At 40.9% G+C, this 13,070-nt stretch overlaps 1 protein-coding gene across 1 annotated transcript in view; it reads right to left on the bottom strand.

The window, feature by feature from the left end:
• DMD (dystrophin) overlaps window positions 1–13,070 on the bottom strand; it is a 1,466,768-nt gene that overhangs the window by 1,152,416 nt on the left and 301,282 nt on the right. Inside the window, exons 22-24 of the mRNA XM_065405744.1 lie at window positions 12,742–12,924; window positions 12,318–12,452; window positions 10,637–10,786 (exon numbers count right to left, since the gene is read on the bottom strand). Coding sequence (XP_065261816.1) covers window positions 10,637–10,786; window positions 12,318–12,452; window positions 12,742–12,924 — 468 coding nt within the window. The remainder of the gene's footprint in view (window positions 1–10,636; window positions 10,787–12,317; window positions 12,453–12,741; window positions 12,925–13,070) is intronic.

The raw sequence follows: 13,070 nt of genomic DNA, 5'->3' as shown, positions 1-13,070 counted from the left end.
AGAACAATCTAAAAACATGATCTAGATTTTTCGAGGTGAGTGCATCAGTGAAAAATAAAACACTCAATAACAGGACTTAAAAGGACACTCTCCAGGCTAATAGTCCTAAAATGAAACCTGCATTACCATTTCCCCACACTGCTTCATCTCTCTAAATACCTTAAGAAGTTCCACCTTTCCTGAACTCAAATTCTACAAAATAACCAACCACTCCACATAAGATGAAAACAAAGTAAGCTGGTAAAGAAAGAGATTTCTGTTTTAAAGTTAAAGTGGGAACAAGTTATATTAAACTATGCAAAAGTCTCCTTTTAACAAATTATAACACTATGTATTAGAATACAGTAACTTAATTCTTAATTTAATAAATAATAGAACTACTTAGTTTATCCCCCAGAATAGAAGCTACGTTTCAGGACCAGGATGACAGATGTATTATACATGAAACATTATTTATCTATTCCTTAAACTGATCTGCAGAAATAACGTTGTGCAATATTTGCTAAATCTTTTTTTGAATGCTACGTTGTTGCACCTCTGTTGGGACAGAAATAAGGTTGTGGGTCTTAAGGTATGTAAATGGGGCTGAGCTCTTTTGAAAATCCATCCTAACTGTAGGTGCTGGGCACTTAAATCTGCCCCGAGGCTCTTTTGAAAATCTAGCTCACAGTGACTACCATTTGAGAGCACCGGAGTACTTTGCTATACACTAGGGCCTGGTCCACACTACCCCCCCACTTCAGACTAAGGTACGCAAATTCAGCTACGTTAATAACGTAGCTGAATTCGAAGTACCTTAGTCCGAACTTACCGCGGGTCCACACGCGGCAGGCAGGCTCCCCCGTCGATGCCGCGTACTCCTCTCGCCGAGCTGGAGTACCGGCATAAACGGCGAGCACTTCCGGGATCGATCCGGGATCGATTTATCGCGTCTAGACAAGACGCGATAAATCGATCCCAGAACATCGATTGCCTGCCGTCGGACCCGGAGGTAAGTGTAGACGTACCCTAGGATTTCACGCAATGTGTGTGCTCTCTTTAATGCTGGGAAACTCATTGCTAGGTTGGGCTGTAACCTTATGTTTAGGAATAGTGGCCTAGGAACAGCAAGCATACATACAGGGAAGTGTATTGCCAAGCCATGAACTTGAGATCAACAGTGGCCACATGTGCAGGAAAATTAGCAAATACATTTGAAAAATGTCTTTTATATATAGCAAGATAGTGAAGAAATTAAATATGTTAATTGAATATGTTTTTAGTTTTTTAAGCTGAACTACTTTTTTCTTTAGGTGGAAGAACACCAGCACAAATGAATGGCTCAGCACAACAGTATATAAACAGCATAACAAGAGGCTCTAGCCCTACTATCAGATCACAGACAATAAAGCTGAGGGCTCCAATCTGTAAAGCAACATCTCCAACAGTTTATTGGTAAATGGGAAGTTTCAGGACAAGCAGCAACTGTTTAGATATTTCTGACCTAGAGAAATTGACAGCTGTCAAGAAAAATAAAAGCAAAAAAATTCTGCTTTTAGGAAACCGCAGAATGAAAATGGAAAGAAAAAACATGTTAATTACTAAATTTTTCTGACAGTCTCAATAGCCATTTTATAGATTTTTAAAATGCTTTAGCATAAAATTATTAGTTTCTTTGTAGTACAGAAGATAACTGAGATCAATGTATAATTCAAGAATCAACATCTGGAAAACTCAGCAGACACACTAAATGTTAAATATATTCCATATAAAAGCTTGACATTAAGAGAAATTAGGATGCACTGTGAAGCATTCAAATATAAAGAAATCTGACAGTTAAAGGTGCTCACTCAATTTTAACACTGTACCCCATGCCTCTTGATAAAATCTCTTTTGGTGTACATTATGATTTAGCCTTTTAATACATGTTCACTTATTGCTGTATTTATCAAATAATACAATTCACCTTTTCAATAACCTTAGTTGCACAGGTAGTTTCATATATATTATGGAGGTTCTAGTCAAAGTTTTATAGTAAAGGAAAAACAGAGTTTTACACTTGAAGGATGTAATCTCTGTGTTATCTGTGAAAAATACAGCATATCCACTCCCAAATTACAGCACTTACTCTTTGAATACAGAATGAATTTTCTCAGAATTCAAAAGTAACTATTAGTGTAGGAGTTGAAATTCATGAAACATCTGTTTAAAAAGTTAGCATCCAGTCAGACTTTTTTGTCCTGTGTCATCTCAATAATGGAACAACAGACTCTTCAGACTCCTGAAAAGGTTAAAACTCATGCATATTTTCTGGTTATTGGATGGTGTCAACCCAGGGCAGAGTCAAGGTTGTTTGAGTGCCTTAACTGTGCATTTCCATATCTTAACATATTTGGATTTATTTTAAATTTAACTTAACTCTTGGTTTATGATGTCTGTTATTGGGATAATTACATCTCTCTATTTTTTCTTCTCCTCCAAATTACTGATATACTCTCAACCTTAACTAAATTTTAACTTAGTTTTTGTCTGGGAGTAGATAAGGTTATTTTGGGACTTTCATTATAAACACAATTTTCACATGCTTTCAACATTTTGAAATACTCAACTTTGGTTGATAGTTTCCATGCCCTCATGCCAGAAGTAATTCTCTTAGAAACTTTAGCAATATTTCTTACTCTATTTTTGAGCTAAGGGGCTACAAAATACAACTGTCTGGAAATAAAAAAATACCCCTGACCTCTTGGTTCAATGTTGATAGACATCTTTATTCATTTTGTGTTCCAAAACTGACAAGTATTGCAAGAAGGGCATCCTGCTGTCCTGGGGATTATTACTGTACAGAATGAGGCTGATATTGCCAGTTCTCCAAAAGTCATAAGAGGAGCCAAGTTAGCAGTCCGTGAAGAGATAATGAGAAGGTGGGTGGAAGGAAAGATATCCCCACTCACCACAAGAGTAGAACAAAATATTAAATAAATACATACATACAGGACAGGGTTTGCAAAAATGGACAGCGGGGATGGAGATTGTGGGGAATGTTAAAAAAAGGTGTCTTGATGGGAAAAAGGGGTTGGCCCTCAAGAATAAACTTCCATTCAACACAGCGCAAATCTAAATACGAACATCTTTTCCCAGCTTTATGGAAGCATATCCTCCCTTTCTAACAGAAATTTGTTGGGTGGGCTACAAGTCACTTTCAAAGTTACAGGAATGTCATGAGAGCTGCTTGCAGAACTTCATGTTCTCTGGGCACCAGTATTACACATTTCCACACGGCGATATGTGAATCAGTCACTTGAAAAGGCAACAGTGGCTATGCATATTGCTTATCCATCATGCCCAACACAATCAAAGGGAGAACTAAACACACAGTCTTTCTCTGTTAACTAAAGAAGATAATGAATACAAAGATAACAACATTTTCAGCCTCTGCAGATAAATCTCTCCCACTCAGTAACAGCACAGTTTCTTCTCACGGAATCAGTCATATTGCAATAGGTCAGTTTGTTTGCTCAATTAACTGAGAGTAAATGTTTCACTGATAAGTTTTTGCTCATTATTATTATTGTACATTACCTGCACAACTATTCAAATAAAATAAATAGAGAGACCTGGTTTAGATGTTAGCCAGTTCAAAATACAGTAACCTTGAACAGATTTGTTACATTGTGCCTGGAATGCATTATTGTGCAAGGACATTGCATGATCCTGGAAATACAATTTGAGGGTACTGAGAGCAGGGGCGGCTCTATGTATTTTGCCGCCCCAAGCACGGCAGTCAGGCGGCTTTCGGCGGCATGCCTGCGGGAGGTCCGCCGGTCCCGCGCCTTCGGTGTACCCGCCGCCGAATTGCTGCCGAAACCGCAGGACCAGCGGACCTCTCGCAGGCATGCCACCAAAGGCAGCCTGACTGCCGCCCTCACGGCAACCAGCAGGCCGCCCCCCGTGGCTTGCCGCCCCAGGTACGCTCTTGGTGCATTGGTGCCTGGCGCCACCTCTGACAGAGAGGATGGCAAATTCAATTTTGAGGAATCTTCGTAACAAGAAATGCAAAACTGGTTTCTCTAGTCAAACATTTCAAAAAGTGGATTTTGTTCTGGGGAAAAGGTAAGCTAACTATTAGGGCAAGTAAATAGTATGACTGAGTAAATTGAGTAAAGTTTTGTTGTAGTCTTGTAGGTCCCAGTATATTAGGGAGACAAGGTTGGTGAATGGACCCTTAGAATATGGGCTACTTATGCTAAATTATCTGTTCAATCTTGTATGTAGCTGTGACACTCTGAGTACCTTTTCCAGACCAGAAGAGCAGCTTTGTGTAGCTTGAAAGCTTGTCTCTCTCACCAACAGAAGTTGGTCCAAATAAAGATATTACCTCACCCACCTTGTCTCTCTAATTTGAGTACAATAACTTTGCTATTGGATTACTATGATTTTTTTTAATCTTCAGATACAGTTTTCAGAGTTGATATTGTTTGTTAAATGTGAGACCTTCCAGTTTTAATCAGGAAGAGGAAGCTTGATTGATAAATACGAGAAGACTAAAAGTTGACTGCAACTGTCATACTTTTGAAACATTTTTTCCTCTTCACTTAACATGAAAGTATTAGTATGGCAGTCTCATTCTTTTCAAATCTTTTATCTACAGATTGATCAAGACCTTCTCTGGAAGTCTGGAATTTCACACTACCTCTTCATAAGTAAATCTGCAAAGCCCTACAATTGGCACATGAAATTGATTTAATATTCATGGTTTAAGTATCATGAAGACAGAACAGTATCCCGCCCCCTCACTCAGTAAGACAACCTGAAGACACTACTCTCTACATTGGTAACACTCAGAGCACTCCCAATTTTGTTCTCTCGTGATACAGCAGCTGGAGAATATATAGCTAGATCCCCAGGGAACAGGCTTGGATTCATACAGAACTTAAGTAACTCAGAGAAGAGAATAAAAAGGACAGGTAGATAGCTGTTCCCATTACGAAACACTTATATAAACAGGCTGCAAGTCACAAAATATGTTCCTTGTTAAAATAAATGGAAAAGAAAACTTCACTATCACAGAAATGCCTCCTTGGTCTGAACGTTTGGGGGAAGGCGGAAAGCTTTGATGGACACGCAGGGATCCTTGTACAGGTTGGGATGATGCCATCTCCATGTTCCCTTCTCCTTGGTCCCTCATAATGGGAGAGAACTTTTCTCCCCGGCAACAGAAATTGTTAGAAAAGAACTGGCTGCTTGGAAAGGAGCAGAAGGAGCCTAATTAGCTTCCTGGAATAAATAGCCACACCCAGACCAAGCAACCACAGGTGGCACCCATTTTGGATTCCCCAGAGCGAAGTGGCACTGGGCAACTCATGTTCAGCCATTTGCCTTTTGCCAGCTCTGGAAGGGGTGGCTACAGGGGTTAAGGTAAATTTTGGGGTGGCTATAGCCCCCGCAAGCCTCCCCCAGTGCCGCCCCTTGTTATGCCTACCCATACTGGTGTGAAGTTGGACCACTGCTGGTGCCAGTTAGTCACTGAGGGGAGTTAAACCCCTTAGGATTAAGTTCAATATCGTTGAGGCCTCTGCTTCAAGTCTAATTTACTGCATAGTTTCTTTATTCCTGAGTGTGAATACATTTCTAAGCATCGTGGGGGGAAAAATAATCAAAAAGTATCACTGTGATAACTCATATACAATTGCCTTCAAGAATTCTTTTCCAATGTCTTTTCTTGTGCCATCAGGAGACATAGAACAAGAGAACACTAAACAGTAAACCATGATCAGGGAAGCCAAGTGTCATGCATCTTACATGATATCCATGCATTTGGCAGCCCTGTAACGCATTCCAAGATTTCAGCTGGATTCTTGTCCATCTGACTTAGCTGAAGGAAAATGACATATGCAGGTAGTTCCACTTTTTGGCTAATACAGGGCACAGTTGCACTTCATGAGCAGGCAGCCAGTCGTCTCATCTCTCTGTTCACTCTGCTGGATCTGAGTTCAACATCAGACCTAGCTCCCTCCCTACCCATCCTCCTTGCAGCCAGTTGCACACCCCAACACACATTCCCCAGTCCCCGCCTCTGCTAACCAAACAGCCCTCTGTATCCCACAAAGTCAGGCACCTTCTACCACTCAGCTGCTTTCTGCCCCCAGCAGTCCCAACACCTATTACCCAGAAGCCTCCTGCCCCAACACCAACCACCTACTTGCCGCCCCAAAGCACCTTCTATTCCCCACCTTCCCTCACAGTGATCCCTTTCCTTTCCCCAGCACCATCTACTCACTAGAAGTTCTCTGCTACCTAGGAAGCCCCAGCAACCACTCATCTCCCAGTAGCTCCAGCACCACCAATCCCCATTCACCTATTTCCCCAGCAACTCCAAGCAAAGACCTAGGCAGCTACCCTATAGTTTCTTATTCGGACCCCTTTACTCATCTCCCCCTTGATAAGTTTGGTGAAGATCTATTAACTACCAATGGCCACTGCTCAGAGCAGATTATGTTGACCATACACATACATTTATGGTTATATGCATATTATTTTCAAATATGAAAATTTTATTTGAAAAAAGTACAATAGTTGGAGCAGAACAAAACTTGGCAACTTTCATTAATGATACTTTTAATTATTTTTTTTTTCACATCCAGGGCTTAATTTCCCACTTTTTCAACTTTTATAGTCAATTCAACCTATGCAATATGAATGCAAATATTTAGGGTAAGTGCAATATAACATCTGTGGCTGGCCCCTGTCAGCTGACTCAAACTCACAGGGATCAGGCTGTGGAGCTGTAAAATTGCAGTGTACACATTCGGGCTGGAGCCCAGACTCCAGGCTCCAATGTCTACACTGTAATTTTATAGCCCAGAGCCCAAGCCCCATGTCAGCTGACAGAGGCCAGCTGCGGGTGTTTTATTGCACTTGTAACTCCTTTGGGGTTTAGAGAGCATGGCCCCTTTAAATCTTTTTCCTAAGGCGGGAAGGGGAGCAGTGAGAGAAAGGAGGGAAACTCCACGGTGTGGATCTGGAGCTCCAGCGAGAGAGAAGGGCTGCAGCCCGCAGGCCCTCACAGAGTGAAGCAGCAGAGAACCTGCCTGAAGTCTGGGAGGGACAGAGCAGCCGATCAGAGACACCCCAGGACAGGAGTGTGCCAGTGAGGAATCGCCGGAGAAGGACAGGCTGGAGCTGGACCCAGTATTACTGCTGCCCAGAGCTGCATGGGGCTCTGAGTACTGGGGCTTGTCTCTCTGCATTGGGAATAAGGAGGGAGGCTGCTAGATAGTTAAGTGGGGAGGTGGCTGCTCTGTGTGGCTTAGCAGAGAGCAGCAGAAGAGGGCACCGGAGGGGTTTGGAGGGCACTGAACCGGAACTTTGCTCAGGACTCCTGAACTCAGTGTGCAGACACATTGCTCGGTGTCTGCCCTTTCACACTGTGCTACCACTGGGCGTGTGGGGCCTTGGTTTGGATGCAATCCTGTTTTACTTTCCCCCTATATTTCCCCTTGTTGTTTTTCTCCTCTCATCCCTCTGTAAATAAATATTTCCCTTTCTTATATCCATTGTACTGTTCCTGTGGGTGGGTGTGTTCTCTCTGGGGGGGTTTGGAACAGGTGCCCCTGGGATGGAAGGGATTTTTCTTGCTGCATTCCTGCGCGCGCCTTCTCTTGGCCAGAGCTGCCAGCAGAGCAGACGCCATCTTGGCCATGAGGGCGCTAACATTACACACTGTAGACATATCCTTAAAGTACTTTAATTATACATGTCACAATGTGCTCCAGCTATAATGAAATAAGAACCGACCATTGTTATGGTTATATGCATAAGGGACCTGAGTGAAGTTGGAGAGTTTAACCTTTATGTTTAGAATTCCCCGAATTCTGATTGCTCAATTTATGAACCATAAAGTTGCATACTAACAGTATCAAATTCCAATACTGACTGGAAACTAAAAGAAACACAAATCTAGACCAAACTATATTCGAAGGAACTGCTGCACATCAGCGCTAATATCAATGGATTTAAACAAAATGAAAAGTCTGAGAAAGGAAATGAGTATTTATCCTCTACTGGTCAGTTATGACAGAGGTCAGAAAACCCTCAAGGAGCAATATTTCCAGTGCTCAGTACAACAGGTTGATTTGAGACTTGAAAGGTGGATTCTGTAGCTCAGCAAATAGGTTTGTTTGGCTGCCCATGATACAATCCGATACAGTAGAAGATAAAAATTAGAGAATATATTAGTTTATTAGTGAAGAGGTTTTCTCTTGTTGTCTTGTTTGTAAAATAACTTTCTATTTCAGATCATTCCATTAAAAACTAGGAAGAGTAAATGAAGTTTCCCTTACTCTCTCACACTCTTATAGCAATGGAGCAAATGTATTACAAATCAGAATTCGAGCTCTCACTTGGAGGTGAGAAAGAATCTAATGAGATATTCAGGGGTTCATTCCCCACCCTGCTAAATACTCTTGCATAATCCCAATTAATATTAACGGTGATGTCATGGGGTGTATGTACCTCAAGCTGGCCAGGCAGCCAAGGGATTAATGCAGGAACTGTCAGCCAAGGTTTACTGGCAGCCTTACAGCAGCTGGGAGAATAAAAGAGCTGAGAAGCAGAGGGGTGGGGCTGCTGCCAGAGGAGCAAGCAGGTTGGAAATGGAAACTCCTGCCAGCAAGCAGAGAGGGCATGACCCGATCTAAAGGTTGGAGAAGCCGACAGAAACCAAGGTAGGTAGGAAGGAGCCATGGGTACACCAGGAGGAGTTGTTGAGGACTGATTCCCCCTGCCTGGTTTAAAGGCCCTGATCTGTAACCCAATAGAGTGGGGAGTCTGGGTTCCCCTATCAATCCCTCAGGTTTAAAAACTAAAGGGTTTTCCAAATCCCGCAAGTACCAAAACCCACAGGGATAAGGGGAAGAGCCCACACACCTCAGCAAGACTAACCCATTTCATAGCCCTGAATGGGACTACCATAGAGACTCAGGGAAAAGGAGCTGACTGGCCATCCTGCCAGATTAAGTAAACTCTTTGCAATGCTCTGTCTGACCAAAGGGGGTGCTGTTGCACCAGCACACTGGCTCACAAGTGGCTACATGTGCAAACCCCTCATGTTACAAGTTTCTTGAAGTACGGTGATTTGATATGACCTCCCAAATTACTATCACTCAAGTCTCCTTAGAGTCTAGCTCCCAAATAAAACACAGATCCATACCGTAGACTGGCAAGTTAAAATTCATTTTCCTTTCATGGCAAAGGCAGTCTAGTTTCCCATGTTTTTCTCTTGCTGTCTCTCACACTTATTACACCACTTTCAACTTATTTTCATTGATTTTTCCCCCCCACCAAAGTTTTGCATTTACTTTACTTTAATGTAAGTTTGATCCACTCAATAAAGAGCAATGAAAAATATTTTTTGATAATCCCATGATTTTACCTTCACAGAACACCAAAGTAACCAGTGCAATCTAGTCTCCATTATAATAGCGATGGTCCAATTGGATAATAAAGTCAGGCCACTTCTTCTATTCCTGAAATATTTTTAGTCTTCATTTACTCAACTCTGGTACTTTTCAAAATGAGAATGATAAATAAGCACTCTGGGATGGCATTGGAAAGTGACAAAGAGCTGTGACTACCTGTAATTTTTTTTTTATTAGCTATCCTACATTTCTACTCATGTCAGACAATGAAAAGAAACCACAGTAGCAGCTGTCACAAGATTTTCACCTTACCTACTTAATTTCAGAAAACCTTTCTTAATCACTTGCTTATTTCTCTGCTACCGTTACAAACATACCCCATACTTTCATAAATATATTTTTCCTTCAAACTAAACTACATGTTCCATGTAGACCTTAGTTCAAAAAAATGAAACTTATTTTGTCAATTGAAATAGTATTTAAAATATTTCCTGGCGACACCAGAGCATGATTTTTATTTTATTTTTTATACTAAAAGGATTTTAAAACTCTCTCTGTGTGTGTGTGTGTGTATATATATAGATAGATAGATAGAGAGAGAGAGAGAGAGAGAGAGAGTGTTCTGAACAGATTTCTCAGTAAAAAGCATAAAGAATTTAGTAGGTTTTGCCAAAGAATTAGTAATAAGTGTTCAGTCTCAGTGAAAGCAGATTGAACAACTTCCACATCAAAAAGAATCATTATGAACTGTGTCAGATGCACAAATTTCACTCTCCTCACATTAAACATATTTTCTTTATTGAAGTTTTCCTACAAAGCTATTTATTGACATAAGTGCTCATTTTATGACATGCTCGGCAGAAAATATACTTGTGAAAGAATATTACACTTGACATTTAATTTTGAAACAACAGTTGGCTTCCCAGTGGGAGTTTTGCCTGAGTAAGAAGTGCTGAATAGGGCTCTTTAATATTAAATTCACCACAGATATTTTTCAAAGGAAGACACCTGAATTTTGAAGTGTAAGGGTTACCCAAGCAATTCCCTTGTTTCTAAAGTAAAACAATCTGGTGCACTGCATAGTAACAATATAAGGAAGCATAGTAATATTGTATCTTATTGTTTTCAATTATCCTACACAATTAGGAGCTAATTTTATTTTTTTGGAAATTAGGTCAACTGCTAAAGTGCCAGTTATTTAAGGTAAAAAATGAAAAAATGGGATGATATATTATACGTACCTCCTGTTGCAGCTCTTCCCATCGAGTACTGAATTTCTCCAGTTTTTCATTGATCAATTCGTCCAAGACTCCACCATCAGTTAAAGTCTGCGCCAGCTCCCGAATCTGATTGCGGTTATCTTCTGGATGTCGCATTAAGCTTTCCAAAGACTGAAAAGAAAAAAACCCATAAAAATCACGATTTGTTCTCCTTTTTCTCAGACCAGCAGAAAAGTCTGAAGAGCACTCATCTCTCATTAATCTGTAAGGAAGAAACCCTCCATTTCAGACACAATTGAAGTGCAGACATCAGATCAAAGTATCAAACAATTTCATATTTATGCCACAAAGTACTGTGTACTATGCTTTACTAAAATAATGCTTTAGCAACTAAGGCCTCAAGTCTAGCAAAGCACTTAACCACGTGCTTAAATTTAAACATGAATAATCCCATTGATTTATTTTCTGCATCCATGTAGGACAATAGCTCATGCCAACATGCCCATACCTCTTGGTGAAAAAATGTCTATTGAAATAGAAAATCAAAATTATATAAATAAAATTATCACATCCTCCTTGCATTAATCCCATCAAATGTGATTTGTGTTTAAAATTAAGCATTTGCTTAAGTATTCTAAGGGCTGGTCTTCACTACCCGCCCGGATCGGCGGGAGAAAATCGATCTCTCGGGGATCGATTTATCGGGTCTCGTCGGGACGCGATAATCGATCCCCAAATCGATGCGCGTACTCCACCAGCCCAGGTAGGAGTAAGCACCGTCGACGGGGGAGCCGCAGCGGTCGATTTGCCGCCGTCCTCACAGTGGGGTAAGTCGGATCAGATATGTCGAATTCAGCTACGCTATTCCCGTAGCTGAATTTGCATATCTGAAATCGATTCCCCCCCCCCCCCGTAGTGTAGACGTAGCCTAACTGGATTCGGGCCCAAGTGCAAAGTTACCATCCAATTAATTAATTGTATTCTGCACTCTGATGCACTGAGAAGAAGAAGAGTATGTCTACACGGGGATAAAAAACCTGCAGTTGGCCTGGATCAGCTGATTTGAGGTTGTGGGGCTTCGGCTCCGGGGCTGAAAGATTGTTATGTAGATCCTGTGAGGGTGGAGGGTCCCAAAGCTAGGGCTCCAGCCTGAGCCCAAATGTTTACACAGCACATTTTAACCCCACAACCCAAACCCCATGAGTTCAAGTTAACTGACCCGAGCCAGCCATGGCCAGGCGGCGGCGCTTTTATCCTCATGTAGACAAACCAAAACATAATTCTTAGATAGCCCATTGCCTTCATAAATAATGAATAGAGACTGAAAGGACCAGGCCCTAAGGATAAAATACGGACCCCACTAAAATCATTGATGGTTTTGCCATTGACTTCAGTGGGGCCAGGATTTCTAAGAGTATATGTTTTATTATCATCAACATACATGAGAAATCAGTATTTTCACAAGGGATTACTCTATTCCATTTACATGGTAGTTATCAGCCTAAAACATGCGCACACATTAAAATCAAATTATGACTTGTTGAATCAAGTAGTACTTTGTGATTTTCAAATAGTCTGTATCTTCCCAAATAGTTATGCAGATTCATGGTTTCTTTCATCTGTAACGGAAGGTTTTCCAAAATGGTGTTGGTATAACTCAATATGTGTCTTGATATTTTATATCAGTTAAGTCAGCACTTACATCTAATGCCTCTGAGATCTCTTCTGCACCTCCTTGGATATTTTCAGTTGCCCTGAGTTTCAGCTCCATCTCATTCAACCATTTATCTTCTGCCTCCAAGTAGGACAATAACTCACGCCAACATGACCATACCTCCTGGTGAAAAAAATGTACTTTTAGATAGAAAATCAAAATTTTTAAAAAATCATAGCTGCTTCTCCACTATGTTTAGCCAGACGTTGCTGAATATATAACTGTGCTCCATCAGGATAACTATTGTGATTCTGTGGTTGTGAACTACATTTACATCAACTTAATATGAGCACAGTTTATTTAGCATGACATTAGTAAAGGGGACAAAGATAAGAGTTTATTATCTGCTAGTGTCTATCTTATTTTTGCAGTTTGAGTAGTTGTAATATTAAAGACCAACAAAATAGCTGACCTCCAGAGTTTTGCACTTTCCATTTAGCCTGCTGCAGAGCCGCTGGTAGTTTGTAATTAATATGTCAAGTTCCTTTTCTAAGGCTTCGTGAGCTGCAGGTGGAGCTCTTGCTATAAAATTATTCACAGAGTCTGTGAGTAGCTTCACCTTCACCTCTTTCTGTGTGGCCTCCTCTTTTGCTCTCTGTAAAATAGAAGTAAACGATGGTCCTGACTTTGGTCCTGACTTGTGGAGAAGAAATCAGAGTTCAAATAATTGCATCAAGATTCTACTTAGGTTGAAAGAAAGAAGAATCAAGGAAGTAATGCCCAACCATGCTGATATCATCT

The sequence above is a fragment of the Emys orbicularis genome, chromosome 1, assembly GCF_028017835.1.
Source record: "Emys orbicularis isolate rEmyOrb1 chromosome 1, rEmyOrb1.hap1, whole genome shotgun sequence".
NCBI lineage: Eukaryota > Metazoa > Chordata > Testudines > Emydidae > Emys > Emys orbicularis.
The sequence above is the reverse complement of the archived record's forward strand: the minus strand, read 5'-3'. Positions and strand labels throughout refer to the sequence as shown.